Source organism: Lipomyces tetrasporus, assembly GCF_029532465.1.
Source record: "Lipomyces tetrasporus strain NRRL Y-64009 chromosome Unknown POJ06scaffold_13, whole genome shotgun sequence".
Taxonomy (NCBI): Eukaryota; Fungi; Ascomycota; class Lipomycetes; order Lipomycetales; family Lipomycetaceae; genus Lipomyces; species Lipomyces tetrasporus.
Genome location: NW_026611608.1, coordinates 293962 through 308477, shown reverse-complemented (window position 1 = coordinate 308477; position 14516 = coordinate 293962). Strand labels below are relative to the sequence as shown.

General features: G+C 47.9%; 6 protein-coding genes across 6 annotated transcripts; 3 read left to right on the top strand and 3 right to left on the bottom strand.

Annotated features, from left to right (window-relative positions):
* Positions 1-1888: 1888 nt before the first annotated feature.
* POJ06DRAFT_278824 (uncharacterized protein) lies at positions 1889-2653 on the bottom strand (the record flags this gene model as incomplete). The annotated part of the gene is made up of 1 exon (XM_056189770.1): positions 1889-2653. One exon carries the CDS (start codon positions 2651-2653, stop codon positions 1889-1891), a length of 765 nt encoding a protein of 254 aa, XP_056040144.1.
* A 1690-nt stretch (positions 2654-4343) lies between these two features.
* POJ06DRAFT_42552 (Thi4 family-domain-containing protein) lies at positions 4344-5607 on the top strand. The gene has a single exon (XM_056191012.1). It carries the CDS (start codon positions 4538-4540, stop codon positions 5483-5485), a length of 948 nt encoding a protein of 315 aa, XP_056040143.1. The 5' UTR covers positions 4344-4537; the 3' UTR covers positions 5486-5607.
* Positions 5608-6493: 886 nt separating this feature from the next.
* On the bottom strand, positions 6494-7229 carry POJ06DRAFT_42591 (uncharacterized protein). Its single transcript, XM_056191014.1, has one exon. It carries the CDS (start codon positions 6988-6990, stop codon positions 6514-6516), a length of 477 nt encoding a protein of 158 aa, XP_056040142.1. The 5' UTR covers positions 6991-7229; the 3' UTR covers positions 6494-6513.
* A 2457-nt stretch (positions 7230-9686) lies between these two features.
* Positions 9687-10939, top strand: POJ06DRAFT_271713 (Alpha/Beta hydrolase protein; the record flags this gene model as incomplete). The annotated part of the gene is made up of 2 exons (XM_056189517.1): positions 9687-9934; positions 10084-10939. 2 exons carry the CDS (start codon positions 9687-9689, stop codon positions 10937-10939), a joined length of 1104 nt encoding a protein of 367 aa, XP_056040141.1.
* Positions 10940-11789: 850 nt separating this feature from the next.
* POJ06DRAFT_263139 (uncharacterized protein) lies at positions 11790-12403 on the top strand. Its single transcript, XM_056188834.1, has one exon. It carries the CDS (start codon positions 11849-11851, stop codon positions 12137-12139), a length of 291 nt encoding a protein of 96 aa, XP_056040140.1. The 5' UTR covers positions 11790-11848; the 3' UTR covers positions 12140-12403.
* Positions 12404-12998: 595 nt separating this feature from the next.
* Positions 12999-13952, bottom strand: POJ06DRAFT_271712 (uncharacterized protein; the record flags this gene model as incomplete). Its single annotated transcript, XM_056189516.1, has 1 exon — positions 12999-13952. One exon carries the CDS (start codon positions 13950-13952, stop codon positions 12999-13001), a length of 954 nt encoding a protein of 317 aa, XP_056040139.1.
* Between the last annotated feature and the right edge of the window lie 564 nt (positions 13953-14516).

Below are 14516 nucleotides of genomic sequence, written 5' to 3'. Positions count from 1 at the left end.
AGGCGTTAGCGGAAGACATCTCAGGGCTCATAACCTATGAGAAATGGCTATGAGTGAAAATATGGACGATGAATCTGAAGTGAACGATGGAGGGGAGGCTGAGACTCTAATCTCCATGACGACCAGTCTCACGACTATTCTAGTCTATATATACACGAACAACACCTCGAACCGAGGTGACAAACTAAACTCAGAACTCCCCGCTCGCCCACCAATGCCGCCGAATGAAGATAGTCATTCGGCTATCTCAGAACACAGCAACCACAAGATCAGAGCTCATGATCTTGTGAAGTGGAGTCACGGCAGAGCCGCTAACCAGATCGAGCAGGAAAGTGGAGAGTGGCCAGCCCTTCACCAACCTAACTCTAGGATCAACCATGTTGAAAAAGCAACTATAACTTCAGAATAAGCTAAGTAAAATGTGTAAGCTATAAAGTTCATGCTAAGGTATATGGAGTAATACTAAAAGGAGGAGGACACGTCATGAGAGTTGATAGTAATAGTGCGAAGTGCGGAAGTGGTCTTATGAGCTCAGCCACCAAAGCTAAATATTGCTTATGCATACGTCACTCAGGTACGATCAAAGGTATTATCGTTACTAAGGATAATAGCCCGTACCCAACGAGAAACTTGACGTTATAGTCCTGCTCACGTTACTATATCAAGGGTTGTCGTATGACACATGAGCAATTTTCTTATGAGATTGTCTCACAATTACGTATGACATATGAGCTGATCCTCCTAAAAGAAGAATAGTCTGAGGGATTTTACCTAAGTTGAGTAGACTATCTTCACATGAGAGATTAGAGTAACCTCATGTGAAGAATCACTTCTTGTTGAGGATTAGACACAAATCATACGTTTACACAGTATATATAGAGATCATAATTACCTTGGATACGATAGTTAGTTGATTAAGCAATCATAACTACGGATATCCAACAACCCCTTTCAAATAGGTTCTAGTCGAACTTACCTTTCACTGTGCCTTACACTATCGCGCTATCAATTTTTTTCACAACCAATCTCCAGTGACCAAAAAAGCGGGGTAGCTCTACCTCGGAAGAAACCGAGAAAGAGTCCCACCACACTGGAAGTGGAGACTGATCTACCCCCCGAAAACACCGATCTCTCACAGGGAACGAGCATCGCGAAGAAAGTCCCGAGACCTGGTGGATATGTCTGTTAGCTGATACATTCAAAAAATAGCAAAAGGAGAGACTTTTTTACCCTACTCCAAGCGGGTTCTGGCTGTCCAGAACTGAGAGGCATTCATTGAAGTCTGGCTGGCAGACAGGAAAGATAAGGCCCCAATCAATTATGTGAGTAACGACTTCTGGGGTGACTTTATGGAGCCTGGCCACTCACATTCACATTAATATAGAATCTGATTGAAAATGGGCGGTGCTGTGATGCTCTCCCGAAAATGATTGGACTTAAAATAAGTGATTTTTTTACAGAAGATGCATGGGCTGCAGCCAACATCCCAGACAGCTATGTCCTTTTTGACGGATATCTTTACTTACAGAGACTACTCGCAGGCATGTGTCTGACCGCACAGATGAGGTTTGTTGACTTCTTCCGTTGACTTTGGCAGTGATGACGAAGCAGAATCGAGGATAGTGATGTCGAGTCTAGGACACTGCAAAGGCCGCAGCCACGAGGTCAGACTAGTCACCCTATCTCCGATATTGACATGTATTTTGATAGTCCGGTGGTCAGTGTTAATGACACAAAAGATCCAAACTGGCTTTGTAATTGGTGGAGAACTCATCAAGATGAGTACCCACAGATGGCCGCTGCGGCTAGGGATTACTTAGCAATCCCAGCTTCCGAAGTTGGAGTGGAAAGGTTGTCTAGTGCGGGGAGAAGCGTGGGAGGCAGTTTGTCAGGGTCCCAAACCACATGTGACTGCGGTCTTCAAATGGACCGCAAATCCCTTTTTCTCCGCTCCTACGCGTAGTTCATGCATCCTTTCTTGCATTCTTGCCAGCTCAACATTGACATCTTCCACATTTTTGTATGCTGTCGTAGGATTATGAAACTTCGGTGATTCCTTAAGGTGTACCAGTATGACGACCGGCACATGCTGCCCTCGGATCCACATATCCTTGTCACGACGGAGTGCATCACGGTTCTCACTAAATCCATCCGTAAGTTCCTGGCACGTGGACCCCAATATTTGAATGATCCATCTGGCTTTCGAGCTGCTCTTGGCATGGTCACCATCAAATCGCATCATGGTGGCAGATCCATTGTCGACAATGTCATACAGTGCCTGTGACATGCGTATCGAGAGGTACGACTTAACATATGGATAGATGATCTCTCTCAATTCAGCAGCTGCAACTGCATGAATGTCCCTTTGGATAGTCACCACTGTTGCTATCGGCTCTAAACTATTGTACGACAAGCATGGGTATCTAATATCAAAATTGTTAGCGATTTTCTGCATAAAGCCTGTCTCATATGCTAATACTTCGGATCCTCTGAAATGTTTGACTCCGACTGTACTTTGACCAACTTTTCTCCATTTCAAATACTGAGAATAAGGTACGTGGATGTCTAGTCGCTGTTCTGGTGGATTATTTTTCAAAAGCTGAAGAGCATTGCAATAATCCGATCCTACATTCTCAACCTTCCCTAGAGACATATCCATGGACACAGTAACTGGCACCGTGTTGGATGTGTGAGCTCTTGACGTGGTGAACACTGGCGAAGGTACGTGACCATTAATGTGATTAATTGACGGTTGTTGGAGTGCTTCGGAAGTTGGGAGCAATCATATTGTCGAAATGCAATTAGATGAGAATGCGCGATGGACTAACCTTGGGGTAAGGTTCACGAGAGCCGAGGAATGTTCCAAGCAAGGTGAGAAAGTGGACTGAGGACCGTGAGTTCTCCTCAATTGTGTGGTATGGACCCGAACCCTTATTATTTGTAAGTAATATTGGTACCGAGGGCGTATACGTGAGCATCGCTTGCTTTCTGCTGGAACAAATTACAGTTACAAGCCTACAACAAATTAGTCTCTATAGCACATGCCAGTCTAATAAACCAGAGGTTGCCGCAATCGGCAGTGATATTCAATGCCCGTGTTGTCATTCTCAGGACGGCGGGAATAAGAGGAATGGTGCGGAATCCCGCTTTGCGATCTTGGTCATTGCAGACGGCAATACAAGTTTGTGCTAGATGTGTTTTCGTATGGCGATTTTATTTTAGTCTCGATGGCTAATTGACTTGTACCGAGCGCAATATAGTTCGCGATAGATATTTGCTATTTCTTTCGAGGCGTCCGATTATGTAATTAGCAGTTACCAAATTATGTAGCAATTTCCCAAACCTAAAGTAAACTAAATGAAAGAAGAAGCCGAAGGAACGTATTCAAGACACCAAACAGAAGACACACCGGGAACTAAGAAAACAAGAGACGTCATTCTTAATCCTGCAACAGGAGCGACGGGCTTGACGAACTAGACCCGTCCCTTGGGTACAATTTTTACATCATCCATGTCAGGCATGAGGCATCGGGTCTTAGCCTCTCGGAATTATGATCTTCGAGGTGCGGCAGGTGCCATTGCGCAGCTCCTGTATCCCCGATTAGAGTACATTCGCGCCTCGAAGTTGAAAGAGGGTTGAGCGCATACATGATGAGCGCCGTAGGAGAGAGCGCTTACAAGAAAGTTGAGTTATGTACCTACGCTAGCCCGAAGAGGAATGGTGGTTTAAGCCCGCCGGCTGACAGCCACCCGGAGAAGATCGTCAGGTCGCTTAGCGGGAGCAGCGGGCCACGTCGAATGCTGAATTCATAACCCCTCATCATGGAAATCACTAATATTACAAAACTTACATATCCGTAATAAGACAGGAAGTCCTTATCTCTGTACAAAATGGTTCCATGTATGATAAGTCAGCATTACACAATGCAAAATGCGTACTCGATGGTACTGAATTCATGTATGTGACCGGCAACTACTGCTGTGCGGAGAAACGATAGGCGAGAAATGTCGTCATCGGCAACATGCTCGCGCGCTGAAAGCACCGCAATTGGGTTTGACCCACCGCGACGGAGCAGCATATAAGAAGGGTCAATCTCCCTCGTATCTGTCCTTCTTTCCCCAACCTGTTATTTCCTTCAATCAATTCCATCGAAAGGTAAGTTGCCGTATTTCCTGGACTCTTACCCAGTGGCTAACCGCTTTATATTTGCGCAGATTATGTACGCCTCCCGTTGGGACGGAAGATGCGCCTTTGGCAGTCGCTTATCCTACTTCACGACAATCAACACATGCATGGCCGGTGTTCGGCCCTGATGGTATGGCGCACGTCTCTGTAGCAGTCCTCTCCAACTTTGTCTCCATCGACAAAGAGAGCGGTCTTGCTGACGAGAACCAACGTGCCTCTGCTTGACGGGTCGCTCTGAGAATAGACGGCACGAACTTGATCAGGATAATACCTGCGAAAGGACATGCAATTTCCCTCCTGATTGCTTTGCCCCCTCTGAACGGGCATTTACTGACTCGTTGTCTAGTTTGCAATGTCTCCTCCTGCCGTTACTGTCGAACGTCCGCATGCGTACGCTCCCGAGCCTAAGTCCGCAAAGACTCTGTCTGCCCCCTCGGAAGCAGCTCACAAATGGGACACGTTCACATTTGACCCTATCCGTGAGTCGACCGTCTCCCGCGCCATGACGAAGCGATACTTCGCCGATCTCGACAAATACGCCGAATCGGACGTTGTTATCGTCGGCGCTGGCAGTTGCGGTCTCTCAACCGCTTACGTCCTGGCTAAATCCCGCCCCGATCTCAAGATCGCGATCATTGAAGCCGGTGTTTCGCCCGGTGGCGGAGCGTGGCTCGGTGGACAGTTGTTCTCTGCCATGGTCATGCGCAAGCCCGCCCAGACTTTTCTCGACGAGGTTGGTGTTCCGTACGAAGAGGAGGACACGTACGTCGTCGTCAAGCACGCCGCGCTCTTCACGTCAACGCTGCTGTCCAAGGTTCTTTTGTTCCCGAACGTGAAGCTCTTCAACGCGACGGCTGTCGAAGACTTGATCACTCGTGTCGATCCCGCTACGGGCGAGCTCCGTGTCGCGGGCGTCGTGACGAACTGGACACTTGTGTCCATGCACCACGACGACCAGTCCTGCATGGATCCCAACACCATCAATGCTCCTGTCGTCATCTCTACGACGGGTCACGATGGTCCATTCGGCGCGTTCTCGGTTAAGCGTCTCGTATCAATGGCGGCGATCGAGAAGCTTGGTGGAATGCGCGGATTGGATATGAAAACCGCTGAGGACGCGATCGTCAAGCGCACGAGAGAAATCGTACCTGGCCTGATTGTAGGTGGCATGGAATTGTCCGAAGTTGATGGTGCAAATCGCATGGGGCCCACATTTGGTGCTATGGTTTTATCTGGGGTTAGGGCTGCCGAGTCTGCGCTGCAGGTTTTCGACGTTAGACAGAAGCAGAACCAGGAGTAATCCTTTTCCGCAGCAGTCGTGATGTAGCCATCTATTTCATTCTTACTTGGCGATGTTGTGTTAGGAGGTTTGTACCGGCTAGCTGGGGGGCTATAAATACACAAATCCCTGGCATCCGCATGGTTCTTTTCTCCATGCGGATTATTACGCTTGTACCGTTTTCATTCACTTTAGCCGCGAGATTCATCGTAAAATACACTCATTATGAAATATATTCTTAAGCAAACATAACCTGATCGTTGTAATCATGTAACCATGTTACCTCTGTACGATCTTTTCTCACTCAGTTCAACCGCAGACGGTTGTTCCGAGTAGACTTCTCGCTTAAGACAGTACGAGCGTCGTCTCGTGGTCTTCTCCCAGACACTTTCAAAAGAATCGCGTGGGCATTCGAGACTTACCATGAGTTTTCTCAAGATGATCTCGCAACCCTGGAATTCCCATGGCCACATCACAGTTGCACAGAACGAAAGAGCTTCCTCAGCCTCCGTCCTAGGTGCAGCAATAACGCAGTCTTCGCATTAATCGCACCATTGAACGAGGTCCTCGATGATCCCTTCGAAAGGAATCTGGTGCTTTTCCCATGCATGGGCTCGCCAATCCCGAAGACTGTTCAAACGTACGCCGCACACTCGAATGTGACAGATTCTTGGCTTCCCGGGGTGTTTGAATAAATGTGCAGCCCATGCACTTGCATCAATAAAGTCTTTCTCAGTGCACGGACCTGATGATCTGGCACGAATCCATGGACAATTTGGCGTCTCCTTGAACGCCGTCTCAAGTGTATGCTCAACCATCGCTCGTACATGAACCTTTGCAGCGGTTTGTGCGCATTGTTTGACATGTACAAAGCGCGATGCATACTTCTCATCTGGATTTTTAATTTCCCACTCGTCCCAGGAAACCCCACAGAAACAGTAGTCCTTCGTTCCGGGAACAGGCATCAGATGAGGTGGATAACGCGTGAGAGAGTGCTTGATGCTGAATAAAGGCATCAACAGATTATCGACCTCCTCATGCGATAGAGATCACTCCGTCACCCGCGGGAAGACGCCATCTGCAACTGTAGGCCGGGGGCATTTGTTGATCATGTCCCGTGAAAGCATGACATGGTGTCGCCTTAAAGTGCTAGGATCTGGCTCATCGGGGTTTGTGATGACTGCAGTCGCAATGATGTCCGTATTCACAGACTCCTCGTGACGGTCATCATTGAAGCCATCTTCGATTTCTAGAAGTTGTGGATCCATGTAAACGTCCCTTGTAGTCGAAATCGGATTGTGAGAAGGCTCAGCTTGATACACTTGCAGAGCGTCAGCTTCTTCTTCGTACGACAAGGTCGAAATGGAGGCCGTCCATTCAGCCGTCGTGTTGACATGCTCTTGCTCGAGGAGGTCCTCCTGCGCGTCACCATCATCATCGGTAGTAGCCGAATTGGACTCAAGAAGAGCATATTTATGCTTCTGGGCAAATTCTCTCATTTCAAGGGCAAACTGAACTCTGTTCATGGCTGTTTGCAGGTTGTGTTTCGTCAGCTGAGCTTGTCGATATGCGTCATATAAGGGCGAGGAGGCACTCTTGGCCGAGTCACATTCGGAAACTCTTTTAGCACCTCTTGAAGTGCAGCTCGGAGGCAATTATGAGCTTCTATCATTGAGCGGCTCGATGCAACAACGCGCATGCCAGAGCTCACAGAAATATCGGTGCTCCTGGTATACTTCCATATACTTCCATTGACGATGCTGGAATACATTGTTATGTCTGTCTCATGCGCCCCTCGTAAGATAGCCTGGGTATCGGCTTGAGCCGTCTTTGCTTGATACGCGGAGGCCCCGACTGTTCTCCCTATGTCCCATCAATTGTTTCTGGTGTCGATGTCTGTACAACGATTCAGATGGTAGGCGACTGCTCTTCGCCTGCATCGACTGATAATTTCATACATTAGTTTGGTGGCCAACATGGAAGTGGGGTGCTCTGGCCCTTGAACTCACGTTGTTACCCTGGTGTCTACAATTCCTGCAGCTCTTGAGGCCATATTAAGCCAAGCATGAAAGAGTGATAGGGCGTAGGCCAACGTCGTCATTGCGAATTCCCACAAATAAGAGCTCCCACTCCCCGATACGACCCATGAGGTCAATGGTAAGGTTAAGGAGAAGAACAAACTGAAGAGTTGGTGCATGGATGAGAATTTAGCCAGAACCTCCGGCCGAAAGAGATTGCTTATCAAGAACGTGACGTCCTTTAGATAAGCCACAGCCTTGTCTTCGGGCATAAGATTCAGCTTCTCTTGAGGTGCCAACACGTCTGTAAGCCAAACTTTATGCTGCTCCGTCTCGTTGGTTGGGAACTGAGAGTTGAAGAACTTCATGGCACCCCATAAATGTGTCTAGATAACCTCCCATGGTGGACAATCGAATCTTGTCATATCCATCATTACCCCTGTGTGTCTGAGCTATCCAGGTGAAGAACTGTCGAACCAGAGAAATCGAGGGCCTCGGTCCGTTACGTCGAAAGTACTTCTTGCTATCTCCCTCTGGAAGGCGAAGCATGGAGACGGAGAAGTCTTCGAACGAGTCCAGCAGCTCAGATATTTGTCCATCGTTCTCTGAGCTTTCTCCCGTCGCACGACCTCGTTCCAATCCGTCTTGTCTTGAATCTGTCCAGGCGCGGTTTTTTCTTCGAAGATTTGTTGTCCTTTAGTGGCATTGGCTTTCGCGCGAGCCGTAGGACGTCGCTGCTGTGGATCCATCATCAATCGACACCTTTGATCCTGGCCCTTTGACTCAGCAATTGGAAGCAATCCACGTTTCTGTCGTGGAATTGGATTATAGTCTCGTCAATCGGATAGTGTTGGTACTTGTACGCTGCAGCAGGCACGTCGCAAAGCGGAAACGTGAAAGGAATCACAATCGACACGCTATGATCTGGCTTCTTTTTTCTTTTTAATCACTTCCACTTGACATGTTTGAGAACTTACATTTATACCCCCCTAGAAAGTGGCGGCGATTGCAAAAGATGGAATTGTGAGGCGAAGAAAGCTGGTAAGCTGGAAAGAGTGGCAACAAAACGGCGCGTCAAGAACGCGCGCCGCCGACATTAGACGCGTCGCGATTTGTTGTCATTAGACGTAACGTCAATTGGTCAAATGTTGAAAAAACCCCAACCCTAGTTAATCTCCCCCAACCCTGACTATTCTCGTGAACCCCTCCTGTTCTACGAGAGTTAGTTGATTACTATCGCCTAGCCCCATATTCCCCCCCATATCCCGTATGCAGTTAGCATAAAAATTATGTCACGGTCTACTGCTTATTACTTGAGCGGCGTCGAGAGCACGTGACGGTTGAAGTTAACAGTAATGGACGTCGGAGCTAGGGCGAACGCGCCATGCGGTTAGGGGACTTAAGGCGGCGTGTCGGGAACGGGCATCAGCTGCCAAGTCTGTGCTTTACTTTGTTCTATAGTTTTCTTCGGGCGCCGGTCCTGTAACATAAATAGCACAATCGAAGCCGCCGGCTCCCTAAGTACGATGTCGATTTGAAGTTCTGGCGTGGGATGAAGTTCTGGCGTTGGGATTTTAGCCCACATTTGGTGCTATGATTTTATCCGGGAAACATGCAGCGGAGGTTGCGCTGCAGGGTTTCGAGACAGAAGCAGAACCAGGAGTAATCCGTTTCCGTAGTAGTATTGTAGCCCCCTATAACTCTTGGAAATGATTTGCTGTGTGCCTTATTGCTCTTCTTTATGTTTCTTTGATTCTTGAATGGATTTTTGTAGCAGATTATTGTGCTTTTAAGCAGTTGAATATATGTTACTTCATAAAACATGGTACGGAGGGATACCTACGCTAGTCCCAAAGAGGAATAGCGGGTAGGGTTCTAATGTTTCTCCTTGATATAATATATTTTGGAGGGCTAATATTCAGAGTAATTGTCGAGTTTACAAGACTTCATTTAGAGGGGCCAATATGCCAGGGGGGCTCTTGCTGAACCGGGGGGGGGGGCTCTTATGCTGTTTATACGGTACTCTGAGCACTGGAGACCTTCCGGTGGCAAGGGCGCTAGTCCGTTTGAGGCGTCTCCAGCGCTATTCGTCATCGAGCGCTGCGCCGCGGCTAGCTTAGGCAGCACTTTATTACTGTATAACAGATATGAAGTCCAACTAAGAAAATAAAAAGCAATGGCCAAAATCGTTTAGAGAGATTAAAATGACTCAATCCTTAGACGCTCGAGCTTTCGAGTTCAAGGCGCCGCAGAAATTCAGCCAAGACTTCACAGTTCCAGCCACAGACAAACATGGACCATGGAAGGTCACATATGCGATTGGGGGACCAGAACACGGCGAGGATGTTCCGACGATCTTATTTTGCTGTGGCATGCTTGCGACCAGATGGCTGGTGGGGATGTTCGATTGGATAGCAGAGAAGGAGGGAGTGAGGATGTTGTTTATTGATAGGTAAGGTAGTGATTTCTCTCAAGGGGGATCTACCACCATCCTATCTCTCTCCAATCCTAACGGCAGCTATTGCCACGGCATAAGTCCGTGTTTGGTCTAAACTCTTCAAGCTATACTGTTCTTCTAGATTCCTATTGACCTTCCTCTAGACCCGGTATAGGAGGTTCGACCAATGTTCCTTTGGTTGAGCGCATCCCCGCCTTCTTAGAGGTTGTGCCCCTCCTCCTCGCCCACCTCAAGATCAAGCATATATCCCTTGCTAGCCACAGCGCTGGAACCATCTACGCGCTCAACTTAATCTCTCGGAAACCCGAGATTCTGAGCTCTACGAACCCAAGTGTAACACTCTTCAGTCCCTGGGTGCACCAGTCACACACCTCCGTCTCCTTCCTGACGCTCGCGTCCATGCTTCCCGATAGCACGCTCAATCAGTGGGACAGCATACTGCAATTTTGCATACGGCGAGCTAACCCCGTATTTGAAGCCAGTAGTAGTGCCTTCTCGCCACTGACCTCGATCTTCGCATCCACTAACGCTACTGCTAAGAAAGAGAAGCAGGAAGAAGAAGCGAGAAGATGTTTGCAGGGGTTTGGAATCTCGCTTGAGGTAAAGGAGGCGAATCTAAAATCGACCTTCAGGCGTATATTCGCAGAGGAAACGAAAGGGGTAAACGATGAAGCTCGTTTGTGTCTTAAATCTACGAAAGGCACAAACTGGCTTGCGTGCGAAGATTACAAGGAGTACGTTAGAGAGTTGGGGAGGGAATGGCAAGGGAGGATTACGGACGCAGCCAGTAAACTAAAGGTTGATATCGTATTGCCTGAGAAGGACATCATGGTTGGGGAGAAGGGAATGCGGTATTTTGAGGACTGCTGGGAGAGCGAGGCATTTGGTCAGGGTATTGAAGTTAGCTGTGTTAGGGTCAAAGGTGCGGACCACGAAACGACGATTCATCCTGCAAATGAGACCATTGCGAGGATGTTTGAGCGAGCAAAAGGGACTTGAGCGCAAAATGCTTTGATAGGATGAGCTACAAGGTAGTGAGAGTTCATATAATCATACGCTAGGCATATTATTATTAGATCAGTATTTTCACACGCTCTTATGGCAAAAACATAAGCGCATCATTCATTTTTCTGTGAACTGGCGGTGTCACTGTCGCGTCTTCGCACTGAGGCCAATCCGGATGTCTTTGTTGAAAATTGAGGGTGTCGTGGTGCCAGCTAAATGATTGTGGGTCATGTGACCTTACGTCATGTTAGCTAGTTGCATCGACGGCGGCCGAGTTTTCACTGAGGCAGGTGGTTGACACTCGTTTTCGGGTTCTCAGGTGCCTAACAAACGACTATATACGTCGTTGTAATGTATGCAATGCACGGGTACCATTTGGGCACAAAATAATTTTTTTGTGTAGTGGCGATTGGGAGAGCGTCTACACCTACCAGTTGTCCCCGTATGGGAGACCATTGAAAACAAGATTCAACCTTCCATAAAAAAGATTATTGATTAGTGACAAACTATTATTTATTAGTGATCATCTATTAGTGACCAAGTCTAAACTCCCAACCGGACATCACCTAATTTCCTTAGCTAGGAATTTTTCGTACAGAAAGTAGAGTGCACTTAGTGCGCTCCTTAACGTACTCTGATAAGCGGGATAAAGAGCTTGCGATCTTTTCGGAGCCTCACTGAGAGGACATTTTAGTGACCACGTCACAGAAGGGTTAGTGATACTATCACTAAATCGAGATTCTACGGACCCCTAGCAAGAAGTAAAAGAGGAAGGGCGCTCAGGGCACCTGACGTCGATGTATGCGCTGTCGAGTTAGTCTAGTTATTGATTCCAGCAGCACAGCTATTTTGTTAGGTAGCCTTCCTAGACCTCTCCCTACGAACATTTTATAGTGTGCCGCCATGGACACTAAATACAACCTAAACATGGAGTTTTTGGACTCCGCCTCAACGATCCTGTTGTCCATTCCCGCGCTTACCAAACCACAATCCTTGCATCCAAGAAACATCCGCGTAAGACATCTTAATCCCTGCTCCTTCGGATGTCTCGTCGCTCGGTGCACCTCGGAGAACCTCATTAAGTCTCTCGACGGGGATTTCAAGTGTATTCTCTTCGATCACGCCTTCTATGAACTGTCTCACTTCTCCGTCCAGTTACTCGAATCTGGGATCGGCAATCAAGGAGGGTCTTAGTCGGTTCAGTCGTGCCATGGTATCGGGTAGGTAGCTCTCTAGGAATCGATATGGGTCGATATTTGTCAAGATCCTACGATGAGGAAGGAAAATGTGTACCGACAACTAAATAACTACCTTATAATAAATAGTATCGACAAAGAAAAAGGAAAAGGAGAAAAGAGTCAAGAGAACACAAATGAACAAATATACTCCCTGCCGGGACCAAGAGACGACGAGCTGAGAAGAACCTAGAGCCTTCTCGTACTATCTTGTGGGAGAAAAAATTCAAGACAAGGGAAGAGACAAGCTTCTACAACACTCAGCGAGGAAAAGGACGATGCCGTTTGACCTAGCTGTTTCACCAATGAAGGCGACACGAGTCTCGAAACAGCCGTCCGCGGTTGAACTGAAAAACAACGTTGGAAGCAGAGAATGGTAGACTGAGCATAAAATTAGATTATATACAGAGGTCACTGAGAGGTTACTTAGTTACACTATCATGTTGCGCGGCCAATGTGCCGGTGTGAGGACCGGGCCTCTTATCTCCTATCGCTTATCTTTGTCCTGTCGGTGTTGTCGTAGGGATTTTCAAAAGAATAGCCTGGGCATTCGACACCATGAACTTTCTTCCGTGTCGCAAATTAACCATGATGAGTGGGTGGGTGAGTGAGAGCGTTGCGATGATGGGTAGGTAGGTGAGTGAGAGCGTTGCGCGACGTACCCGTCATGATACATAAACGTCAGCCTGACCCTCACACAAACTAATTTCCGAAGACCCCAAAAAGGAGTCATTTGATCACATTAAGTGCCGTCTGGATGAGTGAATATACACTTAACCGGCGGCGATCCATGACCCGGGCACATTGGTCGCGCACCATTAAGTGCACCATTTGTGTGGCTCACTTTCAGCCTTAGTCGCAAATCTGCCATGGTATAAACCATTGACGCAGTATACTATTCGTCCGTCTTGGTTATTTACTCCTGGACCGCAGGAGTGAGAGAGCGGCGTGTCGACCGATACATCTGATCGGTCGCTGACTAGATGGGCGAGAAATAGTTCGAAGGTTGGACAGAGGCTGCGAAATGTGTGATCTCTGACACAACCTTCGGCAGTCCGAGGGAAGACCACTTTACACTCCTCGCCAACCATCCGCAGAGGTCTAACCTTTCCGAGCTTGGTGTTGCCACCCAGTCTGAGTTGTTGTGACATGCGGTATACCGAAAAATCGACGACACCCTCGGATATCGCGCGATCAACGGCGCTGTCCAAATGTATGTTGTTGTACGCCTGCAGATACTGACGAAGAAACAGCTGCAGTTCGAACACAAACGCGAACTGACTACAGACTGCATTGTCGAATACGATCTCAGGATGGACGTAGTGCACGCTGAACTTGTCACTGTCGCATGCCTGGAGCAGTCTGTCGTTTCGAAGCCGATCCTGTCCAATTCCAGGGAACGACCTGTCAAGAAACTGCTGAATTCCCGTGCGCAATAAAACCACGAGATCGCTGAGTTCCGTTTCCGTAAAGTTGTCGTACTCAGCAGGCAGCATCTCCATGTCAAGATACAGCCGGCATGGTTCTTTGGTCGCAATGACCTCATAGACACTAGGCAGATCTGGCTGAGAGCGTAAGTAGTCAAACATGCCTTTACAGGTCGCGACCAGAAATGTTTTCCCAACATATTCGATATTGCCATTTGTGCGACGCGTATCTTGCGCCCACACGCGTTCTCGCGCGTTTAAGCAATTCGCTGTCGCGTCTCTTAAATTTCCGAAGATTGACGCCCTGTACAGTTCTGAAGGGTCGTCTGGGTGCTGGCCTTGCATTCGTCGCCACTTTGTTTGTTTGTAACGATCTCTTTTAGACGTTATGAATTTCCTGATGCGACGAGACGCGACAGGACGCGACAGGACGCGACAACAGTCTAGAGTAGGGCTGCAAAACATCACTTTCAGCCTTAGTCGCAAATCTGCCATGGTATAAACCATTGACGCAGTATACTATTCGTCCGTCTGGGATTTTTACTCCTGGACCGCAGGAGTGAGAGAACGGTGCGTCGATCCCTCGGAAGCCGAGTTCTCAATTAGGGATTTGCGAGAAAAGCAAGAAGTCTAACTATATAGATCTTCTTATAGCGCACACAACGGCCGTTAGACTGCCCATGTGACCTGAATTTCGCAGTATCGCGACATCCGGCATGTATCAAGTTGGAAATTTGATTGCATCTCATTCGAAACCCAGGAGCTGATTCTCTTACATACATTTCCCTGCTCTGACCTGTTGTTTGATGAGCGCGGGGATGGTGGACAAGATCGTCGAGTCGCTCTCCAAGAAGTCCATATTTAGGTTCCATTGTGGCACAACACTATTGAGGGGAAGGCAGAGAGAGG